General features: G+C 39.9%; 1 protein-coding gene across 1 annotated transcript in view; it reads left to right on the top strand.

Annotated features, from left to right (window-relative positions):
- Positions 1-23,580, top strand: part of lpgat1 (lysophosphatidylglycerol acyltransferase 1) — a 44,135-nt gene extending 20,555 nt beyond the window's left edge. Inside the window, exons 5-8 of the mRNA XM_020939935.2 lie at positions 1,386-1,665; positions 10,291-10,420; positions 19,187-19,293; positions 20,667-23,580. Of these exons, the coding sequence (XP_020795594.1) occupies positions 1,386-1,665; positions 10,291-10,420; positions 19,187-19,293; positions 20,667-20,818 (669 nt within the window). The 3' untranslated portion in view covers positions 20,819-23,580. The remainder of the gene's footprint in view (positions 1-1,385; positions 1,666-10,290; positions 10,421-19,186; positions 19,294-20,666) is intronic.
- The last annotated feature ends 3,627 nt before the right edge of the window (positions 23,581-27,207 follow it).

Consider the following 27,207-nt stretch of genomic DNA (forward strand, 5'->3'; position numbering starts at 1 on the left):
TCAAAGAGCCGGCTCTAAGAGCCGTTTTGTTCACGACTGACCCATCACTACTAGCTAGTAAAGAAACTGTTCAGGGACAGTACGGACACACACACAGACAAATGACTCAGCAGATAAATACTGATGTGGAGACACATGTTAGGACATTTATCTGTCTGTAAATTGGATTAAATGAACATAATGTAGAGAGTCTAAGCTTTATAAAGACGTATAACATGCCCACGTGAAATATCGGCCCATATCAGCAAGCATATTGGCCAATAGCCGATATGTCTCCAGGTGCCCATATCGGCCAATAATATCAGCCAACTGATATATCGGTTGGGCTCTAATAGATATTATATTATGATAAATATTAAACACTGGTATTATCCCACCAAAGTTATAATTAGAAAAAACATGGGCTTTAAGATGAAGAACTGAGTACCAGCGTATAATTGTATAATCTCTGTATAATTTGTATGACAGATTTAACTGCAGTGTGAAGTACTGTGATTATTAATTTTTTCTGAATTTGGTTTAATAGTTTTTTGGGGGGGGGTTTCCCCCATAAATCACACTGTTCCTTATACTCTCAGGTCTAATTCTGACTTTGTTTGGTGGGATACTACTACTCAATATTTATCATAGTTTCACATCAGTTAAGTGGCAGAAAAATACAGGAAGTAGGCCTACCTCTCAGTTATTAATTAGAATACCTCTACAACATAACATCATTAACACTGAAAATTCCATCCAAAATGCAGTAAATTAACGCAAAAGGAAGGCATTTCTGACCTTTGTTTTGTTAGATTACTGTTTTATTAGTCAGTTAGTAAGTATCGTGTAATGTAGAAAAGTTGTGTCCTTTATTAGGATTATGGAAATTATAACCTTTTCTAACCACACTTAGGGACACTAGGGAAACCACACTCGTGTGCATTCTTGTCCGCATGCTCGTACAAGCACAAGTAAATCAAGTTGTCTAGATTTCAAGATGAGAGGAAAGAAAATTTACATTTATTAAAAAAACAAGGTAGCATATTTTGTTAAAGCATTTGAGTGTAAAATAAAAGGGATTAGCATGTGGTTTTAAATGTGATTATCCTCAGAGTGCAAAAACATGGTTGTGCTAACAAAACTAGCTCATATTTAGCATTAGCTGATTCCTGTCCACATAATTTTATTTATTGTTTGCCCCTTTTAGTTATGGTTCAATTATGGGTTCCTAGGTAATAGATATAGAATTACCTCTAGGTTTCTGCTGCCCGAGTCCAACCAGAAAGTAAACTTATAAACTTTACCAAAATAAAAAAAATAAATTAAAAAATAGGCAAGAGTTTTAGTAAAATCTTAAATATAATGATGTTAACTGAATTGTTGGTTATGGTGTTTCCCTTGCTCAGGGTAAGGCTCACCGAGACAAGCAGCTGGTTTACCTGAAGGAGCACTTGGACCGCTACTACCACAGCCGCGACCGCAAGTGGATCGTCCTGTTTCCAGAGGGTGGCTTCTTGCGGAAAAGGCGGGAAACCAGTCAGCTGTTTGCCAAGAAGAACTCCCTGCCTCACCTGACCCACGTGACCCTGCCGCGTATGGGAGCGACCCACGTCATCCTCAAGACTCTGGGAAGGCAGCAGGAGAATGGCAGTGTGGGAGGAGACACCGGCAACAACAACCAGAGCGGTATGTATGCGCCAGTAGTACTGTCCCGATTCAACTTGATTTTGATACTAACGAACAGACTCGATACTAGGGCTGGGTATCATTCAGAAGTTGCCGATACGATACATACCTTAAGACATAGGCCAAGATACGATACATATCTCGATACAGTGAGTTTATGATTCGATACGATTCAGTATACTATATTTCAAATTAATTTGATATGGTTCAATAAAAAATATCGAACAAAATCATGGCTCAGATACTAAAAGTCTTTGTTAAACCTTTTCTTGTGCAAAGTTCTTATGAAACACAAACATTTTAATCATCAAAACAGTGAAAATGTCAAATCTGTCACATAAACAAGTTTCCTTCCACTGAACAAGCAACAAAACTGTAGCACTGTAACAAAATAATTTGGTAAAATATACCAAAAAATACCCTTGGTGATATATTGATACAGCAGCCCATGATATCGATACTGTATCATCACATTAAATGATATGATATATCGATATTTCAATATTTTTGCACACCCCTACTCGATACCCATTACCAATTACACTGAAAATGAAGAACAGTCTTTAATTAGACAAGACAATGTGCTTTTCCACGTTATATTCCCATGTGATTTTTATATGTGTAACCCCTCATAGCGTTTTCAGGCCAACAGAAACATAACGTTGCCAGTTCCCTCCAATCTTGAACCGACTGTTTGATGTTCCTGCCGAAAATCAGAGCGTTCTGGAACCGAAAAATTGATTCCTGATAGGAATCAAGTTAAACATGTTTTTTCGAAGCAATCCATGACGACAAAGTAGACGTCAGTAGGGTCCTCTGGGTCACACGCGATAAAATAAACAAAGAAAACGTGTGTGTGGAATATGATGGAAAAATCAAGTGACCAGAAGTCTGTGCAGTGGTCAGCGTAGGAGACCAAATATTTGCGGGCCATAATGACATCAACAGAATTTAGCATTTAGAATTTTAGCATAGCCTGCCCCAGATAATTGATGATTGGTATGAGTATAAATGCTCACCGGTAGTCGATGATGTGATCCATGATTGTTATTTTCTTGCTGTGACATCCACTTTCGTATGGCCTTGTTTTTATTTGGTGGCAATTCCACACCCTTTGTCGATCATGCATCATGGGTTCACATAAATGGTATGAAGACAGGTTCACCCGTAAGCACTTTGGTTCACATTGTAACAGGAACTGGCACTGATCTGACCGGCCTGAAAACTGCTTCAGTGGTCCAGGTAGGTTCCATACTGTAGTGGTCCATGCGCTTATACAAGTCTGTGTGCTTGTATACTTGTTCTGATTCAGGAAAGATTCCATTCTGTCCTGTGAATGTGACTTTTTTGTATCGATACTTGCTCAAATTAGTATTTTTCAGTATGAGATTTACTCTACTTTTTAATTCATGCTCGACCTCATGCGATTGATGCAATTTTTTTTTTTTTTTTTTTTTTTAAGACAAGAGATTTAGTTGTTTGAGGCAGACATTATGTTACTTCAAAAACTGCAGCATTTACAATCTGCTAATTGCATCCTTTCAAATAGCAATTTTGATTCAGTTGTGATTAATCTTGTAGCCTTAATAGGGATGGACAACATATCAGATATGAAAAAATACCACAACAATACGCTTCCCCAGTTTGATCGTGAGTGAGTGATTAAAATCGTAGCAGTGACTTGTTTCCCTGATGCAGATCAAATTGCACAATATGTACTTCCCTACTTATATCAGCAAATGTCAGTTAGATGCCACAACACCATACCATGGATATCAGCATTGGCTGAAAATAATCCATATCGGAGCATCCCTTGAAACATTTTGGACCTGCATCATTCCACCTATGGAAATAGATAGTTAATGCTAGTTCTGGAGTTGATTAGAGATGGATCCAGCCGATTGATTAGTTGACTACAAAGTCTGTGTTGCAAAAGTTCTCAAAACCTGAATCATGAGTTTAAGCTGCCTTTTTACATACCAAATAATACCAAATCTACAGCAATTTTACTCATTGATTCACTTCTTCTTTCTATTGTTGTTCCTTATAAATCCTCATGATATGAATAAATATTTAAATGTAGTCCTAGTTAAACCATACATATGGAACATTCTTCAATAGGGTGCACTCACATTTGCCCTATCAAACCGTGCCCAAGTACAGATAGCCGTTAAAATGCTAAAAGTCTTTCTAGTGTAAACTCAATCAAACCATGCTTAGTCATTAAACGGTTGGAACGCATGTCTTTAGTATACGAACTGTGGTTTTGTGAGTGCGCGCCATAGGATCCTAGGCAATTGTGCTTGAGCCATCACACTGTTCTAAAGTCCTACTGTGAGCACGCCTATAGAGACAAGTTTTATGTCATACTGTGGAAGATCAACCATTATGGACAAAACAAAACAAAAAATGCACTTAGTAAAAGCAAATGTAAATGTCACCTGTTATTCAAATTATTTACAAAACATCAGACTTGATCATTGTGGACCAAAACATTCAAAACATTTCTAAATCCAATGTGAAGGCAGTGTTGTTGTGGCTCCTGTGCTGGCCATGAGGCAGACAGAAGCTAGAAACGCCTCTGTCTGCAGGGCTCCTCATACACTATGTACAAATTAGTGTTGTCACGATACTAACGTTTCTAATTCTATTTAGGAATAGACTCAATACTGATTCCGATACCACAATGATAATGAAGAATTTTCTTTGACAAGGGGTTCCCAAACTGTGAATTTAAACGCATTTCAGACACTTTAACCATAGACTGTATAAAAGAAGTGGACTAAGAGTGTGACGTCCCCCAAAGTGTTCAGCTCAAATGAAACTTCTGATGCTAACGGTTACAGGAGCAAATTTGGAACCTGGCTCCATATTTGGAAATCTGACCGCGAGTATCTTAGCAGCCACAAGAGCCAATCATAATTGAGGTTGTTAAATATGCCCGCCCTTCTCATCAGAGAGCATCAAATACACTGATCTGCACTGTTCTGCACGGACCGCAGTAGTTTGGTGTTATTTATTTATTATATTATATTATTTATATATATATATATATTTTTTTTTTTTCATCTGAACACAGGTGTTATAATTACACTGGACTATTGTACTACTACACAAACAGGTGTACAGGTAATTTAACTAATACATTAATTACCATCAGTTTAGTTTATTTATTTTACTTACCGGGAAAACTGCACATCGGGGTCTTCAAAGGTCTATTAGCACAATTAAATGCCGAACAAGCCATGACGAACTGTAAATGAACCTATATCACTATATTTTAAGACTAATAGAACAAATTAAAAAGTACAACAACCTGAAAAACAGTTGTTGTAACAAGTAAAATTAGTTCATCAAGGAGTGCATATAACAATCAGCCGACACTGTTAAATCCCTCCCTGACGGTGGAAGGGGCAGTAAAGTGGGAAGGGGGCTTGGCAATGAAACACACTAGCTGTCAATCAAACTGTTGCTAACGTGAGCAGGAGCGACCTCTGGGAATGAAGGCAGCTGACTGGTCCGTTATTTATGTTCATATCTTGATTTAGGGACAAAATAGTGAAATGAAAAATCCAGGATCATATAGAGCGGGTTAATACCAACATTTTCAGACCAAATGACGAGGCTCACAGCAGCAGGTAAAGACAGAGGAGCCACAAGATCCCAATGGAAGTCAATGGGAGCCAGGGACAGAGCAAGCCGCACTGTACTTTTGAGTACATGTATATTTGCACAAAGTTTTAGCTCTATTTTCATCTTGTTCCATAAGTTTACACCGCAAACACAGATACAAAAACTCTTCCTTGTTGTTTGAGCACGAGGCACTTTAAAGTTTAAAAAGCATCTTACATTATAGTTGAATTCTCTTTCAGAAAAAAGTTGTTGAATATTTTTTGGTAAGTGCTTACTTTTAGCTTTATACATTACTTGCCCAGTTTGGTACATTATCAAATCATTCAGTTTAAATAATTTGGTGTGAATAAACAATGTATTAGTATTGTCATGAAATTTTACATTGTAAATAGTTCTTATTGCTCTTTTTTGAAATATGGTAAAAGCAGTGGACAATAAAGTATGTGTAGTGCTCTATGATGCAAAACATGCTTTGCTTTGTTTAATACTGCAATACTTCATGATATTTTATTATGTATATATTGGATATGGGCTTTCCAGTTGAGCTTATCATCAATTATGACTCCTAAAAATGTATTCTCCTTGACCTGTTCTATACTTACACATTGTATCTGTAGCTGTATTTTTTTATTTTTTTCCTTATAATTTCCAAGTAACATTATTTTAGTTTTATTAAAATTTTGAGATAATTTGTTTGTGTCAAACCATATTTTAAGCAGCATCATTTCAGATTTTATATCAGATAATAATTGTTGTAGCCACAGCTGCCCTGGGGCAGACTGACAGAAGCGTAACAATAATAGCTTACCACCACCGTGTAAGGAGTGACTGAATAATGCTCTGTAAAGTGTCTTTGTGGCAAATGTCAGTGAAAACGCTATAGAAATAATAACTTACTTACTTTTGTATTGTCTGCATAACAAAATAAATGAGTGTCATCTGTGAATAACACTGCTTTAAACAATATAGACACTTTGCATAGTTCATTAATATATTAAAAAATAATAATAATTGAGGTCCTACCACAGACTCTTGTGGCAGGCCACAGACAATGTCCTCATAGGTAGAGCAGGGTTCCCCCAGTTTGACAAACTGTTTTTGATTTTCTAAGTAACTTTTTAGCCAATTTAAAGCTACACCTCTTTTTACATACCTTTAAAAAAAAAATATAATAATTGATGGTTTATTTTATCAAATTCTATTGTTTATTTTATCAAATGCTATTTGTAAATCTATGACTATAACAGCCATTTTTCTCTTTGATCGATCAGATTATCCAAAGTTTTGCAAAAAAAAAAAAAAAGCCTGTGCTCTGCAGCACTACCTTTGATATAAGGTGCTGAAGGTGCCGATTTTGGTTCATTTGTTTGCGCATTTGTTTTGAGTTATAACTGAACAGATGTCGTATGATCATATATGCTAGTACAAAGTATGTTTTATCATGGGAACTTGTTATGCGACCCAGACAGTTTATTTTCATTTCAGTAGTTATCCTATGTTAGCTCACATTATTTTCAGTAGTTTTAGTATTGATACCACAGTACAAGTCATTTAATCATCTTTGACCCAGATCCCTTAGATCCATAATGAAAATAGTAAGGCTGCAGTCATACTTGTGTTTGGTCCTGACTTAGTTTGGTCCTGTTGTAGTCCTGGTTTAGTCCCCAAGCTGTACCCGATAATCTTCGTGTGGTCCAGTTATGAATACTTAACAATTATTAATTTCATATAGACATGTCTTAAAAGAATACAAATGGCACTGTCTACTTTCAAAATGTATTGTCTTTATTTTGTGTCTCTTCTCTGTGTGTCTCTTCAGTCCTCTCCCTGTCTCACTACTCTGTCCTCTGCCTGTCCTTTGTAGAGTGACTCAGCAGCTGTGGCCCTGTGTCTTTGAGGAGACACTTTTGCCTGGGGGACACGTGTTTGTCCATGCCTCTCTCCCCCTCTGTCCCCTCTTTCTCCCCTGTTCGGTTTAGATGGACCTGTGTCTTTGTACAGGGGACACTCTAGTCTGGGGGACACGTGTTTGTCCATGCTTCAGTTTGAATGCGTTAGAGTGGGTCAGGGGGAAGGACAGTGAGTGACGCAGAGCACTGCACTTCTCTGTCCTCTGTGTCTGCACAGCGTTACAGAACAGAAAATATTGCCATGAGACTTGTTCACAAACAAAGACTATCTTATTTTGAATAATTATAATGAATGAAAAATGATGAAAAACGTAATGAATGAATCCAGATTTTGCCATTTAAAGGTGCACTACATGACTTGTGTTTTAGGGTAGGGTAGGCTGCCTTCCTGTGTATAGGTGTTCTTGCTTTACATTGAAGTTAATATAGTTCCACAGAACCTGTTATGTGTAGCACATGAGTTTACCAGAGCTTTCACTGAAAGCAATCAGGAAAGGGTGGAACCCTTCTGACAGATACTTTAATCTGATAGGTTGAAACATCACAACGGCGGAACAAGCTGAGAAATCAAACTCTAGTTAGGTCCTGTTGACAAATGCACAAAGCACTTCCCTCTGCAAGACTGACATACTATATCAGCCAAAATACAGTGTTGCCATGTTTCTTTTTGTTAGTTTGGGCACTTCTACTTCAACTTCCTCCAAAACCACAATCCTGCTCTGGTTGGTCCATTATACTCTTTTGACTCTGAAAACAGCCCTTAATGAAGTGAATGCTATATTAATATGTTAAATGCCATTCCGTGGAACATTCCAGGCAAAGCAATAACATCTATGTTATCCAATCTTATTAGCATTAAAGCCACATAGCCGAAGACTAGTGCTGCTGCAGCTAATATTTTCCGATGAACATCTGCAATCTAATGACTTCAGCAACAGCAACAACTGCATGTAGACTGGTGGTCCGAGCAGTTCTCTGGAGAAATCTGACTATAATTGGACATAGAGCATATCCAGAATACTCCCTGCATATAAATGGCATAACTGATAGGACCTGATAAGACGTGTGTGTATAACCGTCAGGAGGAAAAGTTCACTGCTCTGTATGTCTGTGTTATGGTGGGACAGGCTCATTATCCCGCTTAAGCAGACCACACACTACACTCTCATAGTGTGGAGCAGTTATGACTGGACTCATGTTTAAAGTGTGCACTTCGGAAATATTCATATAGACCCCAGTTGCAGTAATGATTTGAATGTCTCATGTTTCTTCTTCTGTTGGCATCACTGTTAGTTACACCTTTGAACTGCTTTTGTTGTTAACCAATGAACAGTCAGGACACATCTGCTTACTCCCACATGTGCTCACTCATAACAGAGTTTACTGCAAATCATAAATCATCAATTACTCGAGCTGGGTATCATTAAGAAGTTGATGTTCAATATGGATACATACCTCGATCCATAGGCCACGGTACAATGTTTTTTGATACAGTGCACTTTCGGTTTGATGCAGTGTATCAATTCAAAATGTTTCAAAAGAAATAATGGCTAAATCATGGCTGTGATACTAAAAGTCTTTGTTAAACCACTTCTTGTGCAAAGTTGATATGAAACACACATTTTACTCTTAAACTGTGAAAATCTGAAATGTGTTGCATAATTGAGTTTCCTTCCACTACACAAGCAAGAAAACTGTAGCTGTAACAAAATAATTTAGTAAAATATACCAAAAAAATACTCTTGGCGATATATCGATACAGCAGCCCACGATATTGACACTGTATCTTCACATTAAACGATACGATATATCGATATTTCAGTATTTTTGCACACCCCTATCAATTACAAAAAAAAAAAAAACAAAAAAAAAACATTACTTTATCCAAGTTTTGATTCGTCTCTGGCAGCAGGAATGATTCAGCAGCAACTTACAACAGAGATAACGGCCTAAATAAATAAACTGGCTCTAGGATGACGATAGACTGTATCATTGTGCGTTTTGTGTGATTTTACTTTCAGTATTGTGTAGTGTGCACACTCTCTTGTCTGTCTGGGGATAATTGTGGACCCACATTCTTTCACTATCACACTCAGTCTAGTTATGTAGTGCACAACATTGTAAATCTCTCATCACTGGGGAAGTTTTTTATATCAGTCTTTTATATCAGAACTAGTATAAGACCACATGGTAATGTTGAAGTAACTACTTGTATTCTGTCTTGAAAATTGTATTCTGTGGTTTAAAAAAAATGCTGCTGTTTGTATAAATGAGTGTTTAAAGTGCTTGAGTATCCTGGTTATGATTCTTATCTCGGTTATGACAGTACTCAGGATATGATGTTTAATGTGCTCAGAGAAATCAGATATGACCTCATGGCCCAAATATAATTATATCATGGGCCAAAATTGGCCCCCGGGCCTGAGTTTGACACATCTGCGATAGTGAGACATCTCACTCATGCTACTCAGAGAACCAGGGTTATGAAAGTAACCTAAAGTTAGCATGGATACCAATTTCAGCACTAATCGCTAATGTTGATCACTTAATGTTGCTCGTTGATCACCAGAACTGCCCTGGTTTTGTGTAGTTTGTGATGTTTAGAGGCTAACCCCAGCTCTCCCATTGAAAATGCATTGGGGTTAACATATGGAAGAAGTCCAGCTTTTGGAAAGTTCTGTTTATAAGCATTGGGGGTCTATATTTTTGAATTTTACTTATAACTGATAAACACAATTATACAAATGATTGTATAAGCAGGTAAACATCATGTTCTGAGTTAAAATGTTCAGATTCTTTTTTTTTATTGGTGTATTATAATATCTCAGAAAGGTTATTTTTTTTTTGTATTTTGATCTCATAATGTCACTGCATTGTTTAGTCTGTTATGTAAATGCTTTCTTTATGATGACCCTGTTGTACAAAGTGGACTATAGGACTGTAGGCATGTCAGGCTTCAAACTTAGGTAATGGTTTATTTTGGCATTTTATTTAGGTGAATTGAGGTCTCCCTGCAAGGTCAATGTTTATTAAAAATTTAAAAAGACTGAATCCTAATTGTTGATTGTCTCCTCTTTTTCAGGTGTAAATAAATCCAAAAGCCTGCAGTGGGTAATAGATGTGACTATAGCCTACCCCAAAGCAAGACCTATGGACATCCAAACCTGGATCTTTGGATACAGGCCTCCAACAGTCACACATGTACACTACAGGTAAGGGACCTCAGACACATGTACACTACAGGTAAAGGACCTCAGACACATGTACACTACAGGTAAGAGACCTCAGACACATGTACACTACAGGTAAAGGACCTCACACACACGTACACTACAGGTAAAGGACCTCACACACACATGTACACTACAGGTAAGAGACCTCACACACATGTACACTACAGGTAAAGGACCTCACACACACATGTACACTACAGGTAAGAGACCTCACACACATGTACACTACAGGTAAGAGACCTCACACACATGTACACTACAGCTAAAGGACCTCACACACACATGTACACTACAGGTAAGAGACCTCACACACATGTACACTACAGGTAAAGGACCTCACACACACATGTACACTACAGGTAAGAGACCTCACACACATGTACACTACAGGTAAAGGACCTCACACACACATGTACACTACAGCTAAAGGACCTCACACACACATGTACACTACAGGTAAGAGACCTCAGACACATGTACACTACAGGTAAGAGACACAGACATGTACACTACAGGTAAAGGACCTCAGACACACATGTACACTACAGGTAAGAGACCTCACACACATGTACACTACAGGTAAGAGACCTCACACACATGTACACTACAGGTAAAGGACCTCAGACACACGTACAGCAAGGAACCAATTTTCCCCCAGAGAAATTTGAAACTTGGTGATTTAATAATTGTGAACATGAGGCTATTGGTCCACAATAACTCTGCGTGCTATTTTTGTATTTAGAAAAAAGTTTGTTTTTCTCTTGACCTCTATTAGAAGTTGGCTGGTTATTACAAGGACAAGTGTATTTTAACTCACGCCTCTCAGCCCCTGTGGGAATATGTCAGAACGTCCTTGGAACGTCCTTGAAAAAAACACCCAAATTGTGTTTGCAAATGTGGTGTATTTTTCTATCATCCAGGAGCACTCATTGAGGAAAACATATGGCTGATGCATAATGGTCTGTTCATGATTACAAACCATGAGGCAGGAACAGGTTATAGGTTGAACTTTTAGTCCCGCTCCATTCGTCATTTCTGCCTACTACTAAGATTACTTTACTAAGATTCATGGGAAACCATGTCAGTAGTTTCTGTTATACCGTACTTCTTTAGTGAGAGAATGTTATGTTAATGAATAGATTATATTTTACAGTCTCAGTCTTCTACTTATTTAGCAGCTTTTACTATAAGATACATTTTTTTAGACTACACCAGTATTTGTCTTGCTGTTGTGGCCAATAATGGATATTGAGCTTTTAAAATCTATGCTACAGACAGTATGATTATTTATAGTGAAGTACACAAATAGACTTAATCAGTCTGTAAATTGGGCCTTTAATTGGATGTAATAAGACAATCAGAATTTTGTTTTTCCTGATATTATGAAACTGATCCAACAAAATTGTTAGCATCAGCACTGATATTTGATACTAGTATGGGTATCGGGGCGTCCTTACTGATATACCATCCCAAATGTAAATAGCATTTATCTTGAATATAATACATTAAAATCAGGTACAGGCCCTTTAATTTGTCCTGATCTTCAAGTGATAGTTCAAGTGTGTGCCCCCTTAGTCCCATATCCCCGAAGTTGGTGACGTATTGTAATGGATGTAAGCACGTACCCTCGGGTTTGTGCCGCGTCCACGCGCAGCTAATGCATTGTTCCTTTGTGTCCTTCACTTTGACATCTGCTTTAATCTGTCCCCGTGGTGATAGTGTGATGAAGTCAGCCCAGAATCTCTCTATGGCAGCATGACACAAAACACCATGCAGAGATTATATTAGAGCTTTCAACATTAAAGGGCATATGACAGGTTTGGTGAGAGATAGTGCCTGTATACCTGTGTAAGTATTTAACTACTCATGGCTTTACATCAGTTAAGTTCCTGTTTGTAAAGAGAAGTTGCAGAAAATGACTAAATACAAGAAATAGTACATAATTTTACATAAAATAAAGCTGTTATTATTTAGTATTTATTAGTCTAATCAAATCTAGTGTGCAATTTAGACACATTTTGGCCCTTGTTAACACATTATGGTTGCTAGATAACCCGTTATGGAATTACCTCTTTCATATCTGCTGCAGTGTCCAATCCTTTATACACAACCAACTGAAACAGTTTAAACTTAAGTCTGTTCTTGGGTGAGAGAATTTGTTACATTTGAATTGTGATTGGAATAATTGCTCCAAAAAATAATTATAATTATAAAAAACATAATTATAAATAATAATGGTGTAATTAAAGACACTGTACCAGATTTTTACAGTTTTAAAAAACACGAAAAACAGAACAAGCTCATTTTAAACCGTTTGCAATGGTCCAAAGTTCTTCCTCACTTCCCTTATGTGTTCTGAGCGTCTTTATTGTTCACCATGATGAGTTTAAAAACACATTTCACAACTGACACCAGAGCTGAGTTTTCCCATCACAGTAATGCTAATGCTAGCAACTAGCATGCTAACATGCACTTCCTGATCCGACAATAAAATACTTTCCAATTAAATGCAGACAGCACATACCAAGAGCTGCTTACACTATACATCTATGTACACTATATATCTCTGCTGGGGCAAGACAGACTTTGCTCAAATAAGGTACGGGAACCTTTTTAAGAAAACATTTTATTCAATATAGTTTAGATTTTGTGAATGATCTGAGCATGTATTCTGCCCAAAACACCTGGAGCAAAGCCATTTATGTACTGTATGTATATCTAATGATCAGTTCTTGGTCATGTTATTACTACTGTTTATCACAGGTTGGTAACACTCACTTACATTTACTCATTTACTTGAGTAAATTTAAAAAGAAATTGTACTTTTCAGAGTACTTTTCTAGCAGAAATATATTTTTATTGAAGTAACAGTACTCTTGAGTAAAGCTTTGGTTACTCTTCCCGCTTTGAGTAAGTCCTTTTACAGTCCATTATTTAAGGTTTTGCTCATCCAGTTACGTCAACTTCAAAACAGAAATGATATGTTGCATTCTGACAGTTATTTGAGTAGTAGTTTTCTCACATGTTTTACTCTTGAGTCATTTCTTGGACAACTACTTTTTGTACTTGGGTAATATTATTTTAAAGTAACATTATTATAATTGTATTATTTAATTATTATATTTTTTGGCTGTTCTACCCATCTCTTCTTTATTCATATTTGTCTGGTTGTGTTGACGTGCATTTGCTGTTCCTCTGACGGGCTCTAGACGCTCGTGCGTATGGATGGTGTGGGTTGCAGGCAGCAGAGAGAGTGCTGTGTAAGTGCACAGAGCTGTCAGTCTGTGCTTGATTCAGCAGCTCTGCTCTTGTGGGAATCAGCCATTTAACCAGTTAGAGCAGAACATTTGTGCTGCAAGAACAGGATTCTCCTGCTTATTTCTGAGTCTTTGCAATGTAGACACTTAAAGGCTCTATACCAATTTTCCCCCATGTATTTGAGCCCCAGAATAGATATACTGCATGAACAACTCTAGAGGTTAAAATAAGTCTGGTGTGTATGGTCTGTGTTTTCTTGTTACATTTTCAGGAAGTGTGTGTTAGCATGGTAGTGGTTAGCTTTACCATGATGGTAAAAGTCAGCGCTGGTCTCTGAGAGTTGTGAAAAGCGCCATGAATAATTAGGACTTTATGATCTTTTGACCATTTAATAATGCCTCTTCCTCATCATGATCTTACTCAGAGCTGTATTTAATTCATGCACATTTGATATTAGAGGGGTCAAATATGGATGTTTTTAGACGATAAGCGATATTTAAACAAATCTATGTGCATTTTATTTGTCATGTCTGTTTAAAAAGACAAAATCTGATGCTCTGAGGCCAAATATGGGCTAAACGTTCCTTACCGGACCAATACCGATATCTAGAGTAACCCATACCCCACTGATTATTTGATTTGATTGTCCCAATGACAATTGATGATAATTTATCTGAAATATGCTAAATTGTGCCAGAAGTGAAAGTACTGCACAAATCGACTCGTTGGTGTCCTTTGTGTTATTGTCCATTGTCCACATACACCTCATCTCTGGGTCAGAGAATGAGACACAACAATTTTGAACCACTGACCTCTTTCTTTCCTTCTCTCTTTCTGTCTGCTCTCACCACCAGCACCACCCTCCCCCAACTCTGCCTCTTTCTCCTGTTTTACCATCTCCTCATCCCTCTCCTCTTTTCTCTCATCTTGTCTCTCCTCTCTGACTCCTCTTTTTCTCTCTCACTCACACTCTCTTTCTGTTCTTTCCTTTTGTCCCTCTCTCCATTTCTCTCCCTTATATGCTCTCTTTCTTCCCTCTGCCTCTCCTCTCTCCTCCTCTCTGCTCCTGACCTTGATATTATTGTGCTGCCCTCTGCTGTCATTTCAGATATAGATTACTAAAGTACTGTTGTGTTCTGGCTGATTCTGCTTTTAATTCCCTCTCCCTCTGTCCCTTATCTCTTTCTCTTGACTCTCTCGGCTCTCTCCTGTTCTCCCCCCCCCCCTTCTTCCTTTCTGTCTCTCTCTTTCTTTCTCCCTCTCTCCCATCCCATCACAGCAGTGTGTGGATAATCTGAATCCCAGATTGGGGCAGACCCTCGCACACGCACAGACAAGCACACGCACACACAGACAAGCACATGTACATGCACACACACACACACACACACACAGCACACACACACACAGCACACACACGCACACACAGACAAGCACACACACACACAGACAAGCACATGCACACACACACACAGACAAGCATATGCACACGCATGCACACATACAGTGACACACATGGGTCCACACAAACTCTGGCCCTGACACACACACACACGCGCGCTAGCCATCTCACACACACACTCGCTGACCCTCTCCCACACACTGGCCGTCTCTCTCTCTCACTCACACACACACACACACACACGCTTGCCCTCACACACACACACACACGCTGGCCCTCACACACATACACACATACACACTTGCCCTCACACACACACACACACACACACACGCTGGCCCTCACACACACACACACACACACGCTGGCCCTCACACACACACACACACACACGCTGGCCCTCACACACACACACACGCTGGCCCTCACACACACACACACACGCTGGCCCTCACACACATACACACACACGCTGGCCCTCACACACATACACACACGCTGGCCCTCACACACATACACACACGCTGGCCCTCACACACACACACGTTGGCCCTCACACACACACGCTGGCCCTCACACACACACACACGCACGCTTGCCCTCACACACACACACACACGCTGGCCCTCACACACACACATGCTGGCCCTCACACACACACACACACACTCACTACATTCACATGCACCCCAGGAACACTGGATAACGGGGCAGGTCCAATCCCAATAACAGATCTGCAGAAGCCAGTACGTACTGACACCTGTTGCAATTTGACATTAGGCGCAGACTAGAAGAGGCATTCAACTGCTTGGGGTAAGAAACAACCAGGCAAATATTAGACATATGTTTGGAGTCACTCATCAGCAGCAATGACAAACTATGGCCCCTACACTGTGGACTAGCACATGTTTCATTGTTTTGGTCCTCTATGTTGGAAGAGTGGAAGCAGCCCTACCAGAGCTTCTGTCTGTTTATTTTGTATGCCAGAGAACAAATGTCCGAAATTGAAATTGATTTTTTTTTGTGTTGATACTTGCTCTGAGAAGTATCTAGTTTCAATTCTAGTTTTAACATCGACAAGTATCTGATTTTCAGTACTTTTGACAACTCTGCTGCATGTAGAATGGGAAAGTGGACTGACAGACACACACTGACCCTCACGCACACTGACCCTCACGCAGACTGACCCTCACACACACTGACCCTTGTGCATCCAGAGCAGGTCACCGGGGCAGGGATCTCTTATCAGGGACCAGGTCGACCCAAAGCTTCAAAACAAGTGTTGCCTCATTTGAACCAGGAAGTCCTTGCTGCAGTAACCAGACACAAGCCAGACCCATATCTCTAGGATTCTAGTTCTGCACTTTATTAATGTGGGACAGCCTGAGAAGCTAGCTAGTGGTTATTTCTTCTACAAAAACATCTCAGAATTTCCATTAGCAGTCAAATTATACATCTGTGCATGAAGGTCTCTCCTCCATTTTATTCCCAGAAGATAAGTTCTGACAATTTATATCTACCACAGTTAAAAATGAGCAAGATGTCCTCCTATCCCTTGTACTGCTTTCCCCTGTGCTTATGTCTTCTTGTCCCTGTCATTCCCCAATTTGAGTCATTTGCCTAATTTGCATCAGTCATGCTAGTTGTCCTCAGGTCCCCCCACCCTCCTCTCCCCATGTCCCCCTGTCCCCTCTCCCTCTGCCCTCCACTCCCTCCTGTATCCTCTTCTCTGTCCCTATGTCCCTCCGTCCTCCTGCCCCCTGCCCTCCTCTTCCCCTGTCCCAATTACCTGTCCAGAACCACAATCTTTACAAAGACGAGTGGATCTGGAGCCATATCCTGTGTATCTGATATCAGACGGCGTGATGGACAGTCAATTTATCAATCAAAGAGACGCACGGTCCGTTTGTGTAAACAACAAACAGCTGCTTACATGTAAAGAGGGGAAAAACAACACAAAGGGCTGAGAAACTTCTCAGAATCAACAATTGAAGCACCAGACTATTAGGCCTCAGGTATATTTTCTTCTGAATGTTAAAAGAATTTTGGAGACGTCTTCTGCATTTTAGACACCTCATGCAAATGAGCAGTTATGGTTGGATCGTCTTCTATTCCAGACCCTTCTGGATTTGAAAAGAATGTAGAAGGGACTGACTGCTCGGGCAACTGTCCCAACGTTCTCCTGTCTCTTACCTTCCTCTCCCCTGTCCTCAAATCATCCTGTCGCCCTTTCCTCCTGTTTGTCCCCGTGTGCCCTGCCCTCCTGTCCCCATGTCTTCTCACCATTCTGTCCCCATGCCTCCTGTCCGCCCGTGCTCAGCTTACACAGGTCTGATTTGTGATGAATATTTCAGTTGGGGCAGGGCGTTTGTGGTTGGGTTGTGCGAGGCCTTTGGAGCTGGGCCTAAGTGCTCATTGTCTGGCAGTAAAACATGGCTCAGGTTTCCTCTGCTCAACAAACCTCCAGTGAGCCGTTATGAGGGGGAGAGGGCGCCACCTACACTTTGCTATGCTCATCGTTTGTGATATGTTTGCCTGTATGCCTATGGTGGAATGTTCAGTAGTTACCATGGTGACACAAAGCACACACTAGCAAACACTGCCAACAAAGTTTTAATATGGTCTAAAAACTCAAGAAAAAACTGATTTAAACATTTTTAGCAGCCTGTTATCAGTCCGAGCGTTCATGGTCCTTTATTTTTAATTAATCGTAGCACCTCACCTTTCAAGACACAAAAAGTGTTTTACAGTGAGCTCCCTCCCCAGTAGGAATAAAAACACCTGTTGAATAAATGCAAGATTTGTCAAAGCATGTCTTTTACCCAGGCAAGAATGTCTAAAGAAGTGGACTAAATGAGTATGACGTCACCCACAGCATTTGGCTCCAGTCAAATAAAGTTCACAATACTGTTAGTGGTTATGGTGCAAATTTGGAGTCAGACTCAATATTAGGAATAAGATATTTCAAATGGCCAAAATCGCAAAATAAAAACCCCAGGATCATGTAGATCAGTTTAATACAAACATTTTAAGACGAGGCTCAAAGCAACAGTTGGAGAGACGGTCCACAACCTTCCAGTGGAAGTCAGTGGGAGTCAGGGTCAGCAGGAGCCGGAAGAGCCACATGCAAACGTCGTATTTGGAACACGCACTCTAGCGCGGTAGCATTTCTGTATACAGTCTATGATCTGGGGCCATATCCTGATTATCCTGATTGTCCAGACCCAGACCCTGCTGTGTTCAAACAGGATGTTTGAGCAGGATGTAGGAGGGACTGGCTTCAGCAGGTAAATGATTGGACTGAATTCTGTGTGGTCATGTTCTGTTTTAGTGAGTCACATGATCACTGACCTCTCCAAAAGACTGACTGAACACAGGCTTCCCACCTTTTTCTTTCCTCTCTGACTCGTTCTCATCTCAACCCTTTCTCTCCCTTCATCTCTCTCTCCCGCTCCACTCTGTCTCTTCTCTCCCACCTCTCCTCTCACCGTATCTCTCTCCAACATGTCTCCACTATTTCTGTTTTCCTCTTCTCTCGCTTCTACATTTGTTTCTTCACATCTTGTCTTTCTTTTTCTCCCTCTGCTGGTCTTCTTCTTCCTCAATCCCATCCCCTTTTCTCCCTGTCTTCTTCTCTTTTCCCTCACCTCTCTCTTCTTTCCTCCCTCTCTTCTGCCCCCCTCACCTCGTCCTCACCTCCTCCTCTCCTTGTCTTCTGTACCTCTTCCCTGTATACAGTAGTGAGGATGAGGAGGAGACGTTCACCTCTAGTGAAGGTGACCACAGGCGCCACAGTGCAGGCTTAGCTCAGTGGGGACCCCCTCTGGCAGAGTGTGGTACTGCTGCTGGCACTTGTGTCATGTGGATGTGGAAGTGACTCTTAATGATGAGGGAGATTAGAGATTATGTGGAGAACTATACATCATCTGAGTGAAAACGATATATCTGTGGTATTTTCTGCTTGAATTTAAAGCGTGTCAGTGCCCTGGTCTCTGTCTGTGCCAATCATTGTAATAATTGAGATTTTGTTTTGAGCCCTCTCTCTGAACTGTGTTTCTGACCCCTCTGTGTGCTTTGTGTTGCAGGATGTACCCCATAAAGGAGGTGCCAGTGGAGGCTGAGGCGCTCACAGACTGGCTGTACCAGAGGTTTGTGGAGAAGGAGCAGCTGCTGGAACACTTCTACAACACAGGTAATTGTACCTTGTATCACAGTACAGCATTTTACCCCTGATCAGTTATTGGTGCTATTATAGCTGAACACATTGCTAATAAAAGCTAACTGTTGGGTGCTCTTAGGATTTCAAAATTCTAAACAGCTGATAGGATGAAAGCTGCTGATGGCCTGTCAGCCAAACACTTGTGCTCTATTGGAGAATAGTTTGTGGGCTCAGCGGGTGCAGAGCGGCCACTAATTGAACTTGCATCCGGACAGAGGGGGAGTGTCTTTTCCAGGTTTTATTATAGATCCTTCAATCTGGCCAATAAGTGGAGTGGATGTGAGTGTTTGGGGCATATTAAAGCGCCTGATCTGATCTGTTATGTTTTTTCCTCATCACAAACCTCTTTTGTTATTCGCCTATGTTTAACACATAAACCCTGCATATTTAGACTGAGTTCCTCTCTCAAACAGATAATACTCTGTTCCACTTTTTGATGTCATGTAGTTATACAGGAAGTGCTCCTGTGTTTTTAAACTCCATACACATCATGGATCTATTGCTAGCTTGTAGCTGTCTCCAGTTGACGTAGAGGTCACTCACTGGTATTTCAATGAAAAAATCCCTCCGGCCAAGAAAGGATTTTTTCTTGTAGAGAGCAATGTAATCACAAACTGCTCCTGTTTGACTGACAGGGCAAATACAACTTTCAAAAATGTCAGATTTTGCAGCAATTTTTACCTATTTTTAGATCATAAACTTTTCTCAGCTCAAAATCCTTCAGTTGTTTTAAAACGCTTTAATGATCGTTTGCTCCTGCTCCACTCTAGCTCCTCTCGCTCTGATTGGGCAAAGTGATCACGTGATACACGAGACCGCGCTTGTTCAATCAGCCCAGAGCCACTGGAGGTACCTTGCCGGGCTAAAGGCAAATCTGGAGTCATGAGCCACTGAGTTTAGCCCGTTGACATGAATGGTCAGCCATCTTGAAACCTTGGGGCTTGATGCACCTTCACTTGAATCATTTTGTTAGTGTCAGCCCTAGAAATGCCAATCTCTACTAAACAGAAGGTCAAAACACCTGTTGTCATGAAGTAGTAGTTTTCAAGTTATTATAAGATGGAACTGAGCTTTGGAGATGTAGAGAAACTAATAATAAAGGTTTGGTCAAAAAATGTGTGAATGAAACAAAGCACAAGTCCAGGTCTGCTTTTGAGACCGAAACAATATTCTAACATGACTTAAAGCTCATAAGAGTCAGTTTTGTGTAATATAAGACCTTTAAACACCAGTGAATAATCATAGAAGCATCTCAGCCTCCTCTCAGACTGACATGAGGCACGGGTTACATCACCAGTCCATAACACTGCTTTAGCGCCCACCTTATCCTCTGCTCTCTCCTGCAGGTCTGTTCCCTCCCTCCCCTGGTCAGAAGGAGGCGGTGTCGCGTCAGATGACCTTGGATCCGGTGTGGCTGTGCGCGGTGCAGTCGTTAGCATTTGCTTCCGGCTACATGTGGTTCAGCGCACTCCAGTACCTGTACTGCTGCGTGTTCTGAACGCCTCCACCGGACCACCGCCAGGCCCGGCATCTCAGCCCGGACTCCTCCCCCTGCGAGTGAATGTACATTTGACCAAGCGGGACAAGCAGACACTGGGATCGCTCTCCTCATCTCCTCCACCGCGTAGGCTCAGGATGCTTTCTTCGATTTTAGCCCATAGTTACAGACTGTTGTGTAACTGTAGTTCCATAGGGGTCCTGTAGGGGTCAGGTTTTTACGAGGAGCTCCATCCTAACTCCTGTTCCTCCATTGCACTAAGGATCGACGATACTGCCCTGCTCCTCCACATTTCAATCTTTGTGTTTTTCTTTCTGGTGGCCATTTTTATTTCGGAATCATGTTTACATTGGCTCCCTGTGCGAAAGGGAAAGACAACAACCATGCACTGGCCATTCGGATTCTGAGATTTCTGTTTTGGATTTGTTGGAACACAAAGGATTTTTCAGCAAATAATTAAGTCGCTTCACAATTGCCATTTTGGAAGAAGGTGGCAGAGACTCTACCCATAGATTTACAAATATTTAAGCCATATGCTTAGTGTGTCAGGACAGTGAAAATATAACTTTTTTATATAGGAACACATTGGACATAGTGGGGCTTGTTCTAGGTGTCATTACTGTACATTTACAGCATAACCTGCCTAATGAGTGCGAGTGGCGTGTGCGGCCATTTTAGTTCTGTTTTAATGTCCCATGTTCTAATGCTTTGTTAAATGTTGTACAGAAAAAAATATGAGGAAGTTTTTTTTGTTTTTTCATTGCTAAAATGAACTTGGTCCTTGTCATGTTTTAGCTGATTGTGAATGTTTTCTGAGGACAACCATAGAACTCTCCCTTCATAAACCAGTGTTATCCTGATTATGGACTGAAGTCAATCTTGTTTGGGTCACTGTGAAAAGCCCAGTTGCAAATCTCAATACAATGCTGCTATGGCTGGGTACCGTTTTTAAAGGTACCAGTACGATACCTAAAAACGTTCAAGTGCATATGACAGGCTTTCATGTTTTCCTCATTCTGACTTGGTTTGGTTGGGTAGGGTTTGTGGTCAATATTTATCATAGTTTCATGCCAGTGAAGTGGACAAAAACTTGAGGAATACAAAAGTACAAAAATATGGGAAGTAGGGGTGAGTTCTAAAACAGAATTTCTCCACCTACATCATCAACACGGAAAATTCCATCCAAAATGCAGAGTTACAATTTACACACAAGGAAGACCATTTTTTGACAGTGTTAAACTCCATTTAACAAAATGATGCTGTTGTGATTTATTTTTATTTGTCTAATTATAACTATTACGTAATTTTGTCATTTAGTTGTTTTTTGTTAACATTATGGCTGTTAGGTGAACCTATGTCCAATCAGGAAGTTACATGCTAGAGTTCATTCTAGAAATTCTAGAAAAAGGTTTGGTGAAATGAGTACTCCAACCTGTTAAATGCAATATTTAAAATAGGATATTTAAAACTGAAAAGGTACTGGAAAATTATTGTCCAGATGCTGTACTAGGAAAAGTGAGACGTACCCAGCCCTAGTGCCATCCTATGAAACGCAAATACAAGTGCGTATACTTATGGATGAGTCCTAAATTCTGCCAAACTTTTTTTTTTTTTTTTTTCACATTTTATTATGTCATTTTTTTTCAGAATCTTGTGTGTTTTTTGTGTTTATAAATTGGAGTAATCAACCATATTGAGTCTCAAAGTCTGGAGGTATAAGGAGCAGTGTGATTGGCCTTACAGGTATCCACACATCAGACTCTGCTCCTGCAGCCTGTGTTTGTATCAGAAAAACCTGACTCTAATTGGAGCAGTCTTGTGTGATGTCACCAAGTACATGAAAGGCCACTAAACGCAGCACAAAGTTAGATTTAGGCATTTTTGTGGATTTTCTGTTTAATTCCACTTTAAGTACAGAACACAAACATAAGGTGTACTTGGTTGACAGTCTGAAAAACCAGTACAGTGCAAAATATTAAAAGTGAATGACTTGCTAATCAATACTACTAAAATTTAGCCTCTCAAAATTCTCTGGTGTGTGGGGGTGGCACATTTTCTGCTCACAAAATCTTAAAAAGTGCTGTGTCCTCTGTTGGTTTACATGCAGCACTACAGCCTTTCAAACTTGCGTGTTCATTACAAAACTACTGCAAAGTTTATATTTTATGATTCTATTTTCTTTCTTTCTTTTTTTTTAAACAAATTTAATGTATGATTGTTCATAAAACCAAAATTTGATTGGAACATGTTTACAAAAATTGACAATCTGGGGTAAGAACACTACATTTGATTATTGTACTGTTTGAAATATACAAATATGCAATCAGTTGTTTAAAATTGTCTTGCAGTATGTAACCAGGCAACACTCTGTAATGATCCAATCAGAGACTAACACAACTGGGCTTTTTCACTGTGAGGGAAACCTGAGCGGACTGGAACTTTAGGGTAGAAATTAGAGTTTTGTCATATTGTTGTAACCATGACAACAGAAGGCCTAACTGATGCTGGTAAGCCACATCTGTACCAGCCGCTCAGATAACCTTCAGATTTGGAAGTGACACAAATGACACCATGTTTATTTTTCTTCTCATTTTGAATGAGAACTGTTCCCATTGTCCAAAGGGAAGACTTAGGAATCATCATAGGAGTCTGAACCATTCTCGAAATCTAGAGCTGTCTGTAAGTTTGAGTTTCCTTTAATTCTAGCGCCATTTTCAACACCCAGAAATCTGTGCTGGAATAAAAACTTCTGAAAGATCCCACATTCTGTCTGTTTTTGCTGGCTTGGGTTGTCATAGTAACATAGAGAGGATCAAGAGATCAGGAATCAACCTCAAAATCAACAGCCTCTTTACAGAGAGCAGACGACAGGGTAATGACTCTACCACTGTAACACAGTTAGAACATGTATATTGTAACTCTGGTGACGTCACACTCCCTTAGTCCACTTCTTTATACAGACTATGGATGTGGGTTAGACTCCGGGCAGATTCCTGGAGTGCAGTAACATTAGGTCCTCTGTAACCTCAGATGTCTCCAGCTCACTGCCTCATGTTTAAGTGTCTGAACAGGGCTCCGGTTACTGCCTCCCCCTCTGTGTCCTCACTACACCTTGTACTATTTTCACTGAAGTAACAGTACTCTTACTTGAGTAAAGGTTTCGGTTACTCTTCCCACTATGAGGAAGTGTGCAAGTTATTTGACCTTTATTTAACTGCTGAGATTAAGAATCTTTTTCTAGGGAAGTCCTGGCCCCACAGGGAACACTACTATAATATGTTTATATGTTTATATGTAAAATGTTTGAATGTTTTTAGTGGTAGGGAAATCTATGCAGTCATGGGGAGAACATGCAAACTCCATACAGAAAGGCCCTGCTCTGCTCCAGAATTTAATCCAGAACATTCTTGCCGTGAGGTGAGAGCAAAGTGGTCACTCTGCCACAGTGCTGCCCAAACTGACAAAAGCTTTATGTTGACAGTTTGAAATAATTTCAACATTTGTGTTTGTGCTCCTTCAGATATGATTTAGTTCTTTCTTCTTTGAAAATAACATTTTTGTGCAGTATTTATATTTATTTATTAGTATTTGTCCTTCAAATGACATTAACTTCAAATTATAAATCAGATATTATGTCCCAACAGTTACTCTTTCTGTTACTATTACTTGAGTAGCACTTTTCACAAATCATAGACAGCGTTCTTCGATTTGATGATACCATAATGTCAGATGGAGAGCAGGGGTCTATAGAACAAAACAAAAACATTAAACACTAAATTCCGGAGGCAAACGTGATGTGGAACATAATGTGATTTCAATGGGGAAACTGGGATTAACTTCAGAATAACACAAAATAAGAACTTAATAAGAACTGTGGGGAAATTTTGAAAACCACTTGAATAAATGTGAGTGATGCCAGAGCTCAGTTTAAAAACATTATTTTAGAGGTTATGAGAGTCTTTATGACAAAGGAAAAATACACATTTTTTTAGGTTTTACTACACAAATCCTACAGAAATGATGAGTCAATTACAGTTTTGAACTTCATCTAAAATATATTACACATTTCATCATAAATTATACTTTTTGTGAAGCTCAAAGTTTTGAAGTTAGAAATGTGTAAATTAACTAATATGTGTGCCCTTGAAACTGAATATTGTTTATTTTTTTGTTATAATGTTGTAAAACCATTAGAAGTTACATAATTTAATCAGGTAATAATTGAAACTGGATTATGTCCACTTCACTTTGCCTCGTCTCCATTAGAGAATGGAACTCTCTGATGACATAGGAGTTAAATGTGTATGCTGCTTTCATACACCGTCACAACATTCTACAGGCCAATCATACTGAATACACACAGGGGCCGCTAAACTGAATGGAGTTCAAATCCAGATTTCTGCTGTAATATATAAAGTTCCAGGGTCTAGTCACCTAAAAGAAATGTAAGAATTTATCAACATGTATGAATTTATCTTTCTGATATTTCGTGGCAATGTACAATATAATCAAGAGGAAATCTGTCTCTGACCCCATCAGAGTATGACATCATCACACTCAGGAATCTGAAAACCACCAGTGTACCTACGCTGTTTATAAAAGAAAGATCTAAACTTATCTACAAATGTTGAACCTTCTCATTATTTATTTTGGCTCCACAAACTTGTCATATTCATTTTCTGTCTTAAAGTCCTTTCACCTGACGACACTCATGGGTTTGGGGTTGAATAATGGCACCATTTTCTGAAATGTTTTATGGAAAATGTAATGCTGACAGAGAAGTTTCATGTTTCATGTGGATAGGCCCAGTAATTACAGCGACATGAACCATGACCCAGGCCACACACCTGCAGGCTGACTATTGTAGACACAGTGGTACACTGTCATTGTTGAGTGTCTATAATCAAACTAAAAGGCTGAAGGTTTGCTTCATATTGCTCAATGACAATATGAAACAATATGAAGCCATGCTTCTCCCAGGGTTGTACCGCCTCCAGGAACTTCTCTGGCTCATACCCACAACTTAGAGGAGACCCTGGCCTTTGAGAAGACAGACTGACAGCACCCCCCTGTGTCCCGGAGGGGAGTGTGCAGGCAGGAGGCACACAGCCAAAGATCACCTCCATATGCATGAACTTGAATATGGAAAAGCAAAAAGCCCAAGAGCTTTTGTAAGGGTCACTAATATAGGCCTGTGAAAGCAAACAACAAGAATGGATTAATCCTTTCTGTGCCTTATTCACTGTGTATTCAGTGGTACAGTGTCACAGCTGTCCTGGGGCAGACTGACAAAAGTGAGGCTGCCAGTCCCCATCAGCCTCTCCCAGCACCACTCACAGCACGTGGATTTTGATTAAGTTAGGCTATAACTGAAGTAATACTAACTGCATTAATTTAACACAGAAAAAACATCCTGTAGTAAACATTTATGATTTCATGTGTATTTGTTGGCGTGGGCTCCAGGCAGGCGTCATGTCTGCACGCTCGGTAGTGCAATAGTTCCAGGGCATAATCAGATCCTCTTTCTGTTGGAGGTTAAGTATCCAGGAATGATTGTGGAGTATCTACCTAAGCTTATATAAATGTTCTAATGGGAGTTATCTGGTATATTTTTTCCCCACACACAACTGAAGCCCTATATAATAATATTTAATACATACTGGTGCATCTGAAATGGATATAGTTAAAATGTTGATTTTGGTTGAAAACACAGCATGTTCTTGGGACTAGTTATAAAAGTTGATCAGGTTCAACATTCAGTTTTCCTCTTGTATACAACATAACCAATAGGAAATCTGTCTCTGCCATATCTGGGAGTATGACATCATCACATTCTACAATCTGAAAACCACAAATGGCAAATATGACTGAACTCAGGTCTTACCTCTGCTATATTTTTTACAAGCCAGCTATACTTTCACTTTGTGTCTTTAATCTAATTTTGGATTATTTGAGACTAGAAATTACTCAGTTACATCAGTTTTTGTTTTTTATCTGAAATGTATGCCATTTAGTGTGGACAAAAAGGAATTTCACAGTTTCCCCAGTGAATATGATACACTTTGGGATTTTTGATTTGAACTTTTGCTTAACTGCTTGCGAACGATCACTGGAGAGAGCCACATTTGATTAGAACATTAGTATTGTTGTCCAGAGCGTCTATGGTGCGTTTTCCATTCACGTGACATGTCCCATACCTGCTGGGGGGAGCGCGCCCTCCAGTGTCCACACAGCGCACTGCACACTCTTCCCGCTCCTATCGCGCGCTCCGGTGCCTAGCAACGCCTCCAACTGTAGCCCGTCGACAGCCAATCACCGAGCGCTTCGGAGCACGGCTGTCCAATCAGGAGTGGCTCTTTAGGCACCAATTTAAACCGAAGCGAAGCACT

The sequence above is a fragment of the Boleophthalmus pectinirostris genome, unplaced genomic scaffold (genome assembly GCF_026225935.1).
Source record: "Boleophthalmus pectinirostris isolate CB_2022bp ecotype Guang Dong unplaced genomic scaffold, ASM2622593v1 HiC_scaffold_13, whole genome shotgun sequence".
Taxonomy (NCBI): Eukaryota; Metazoa; Chordata; class Actinopteri; order Gobiiformes; family Gobiidae; genus Boleophthalmus; species Boleophthalmus pectinirostris.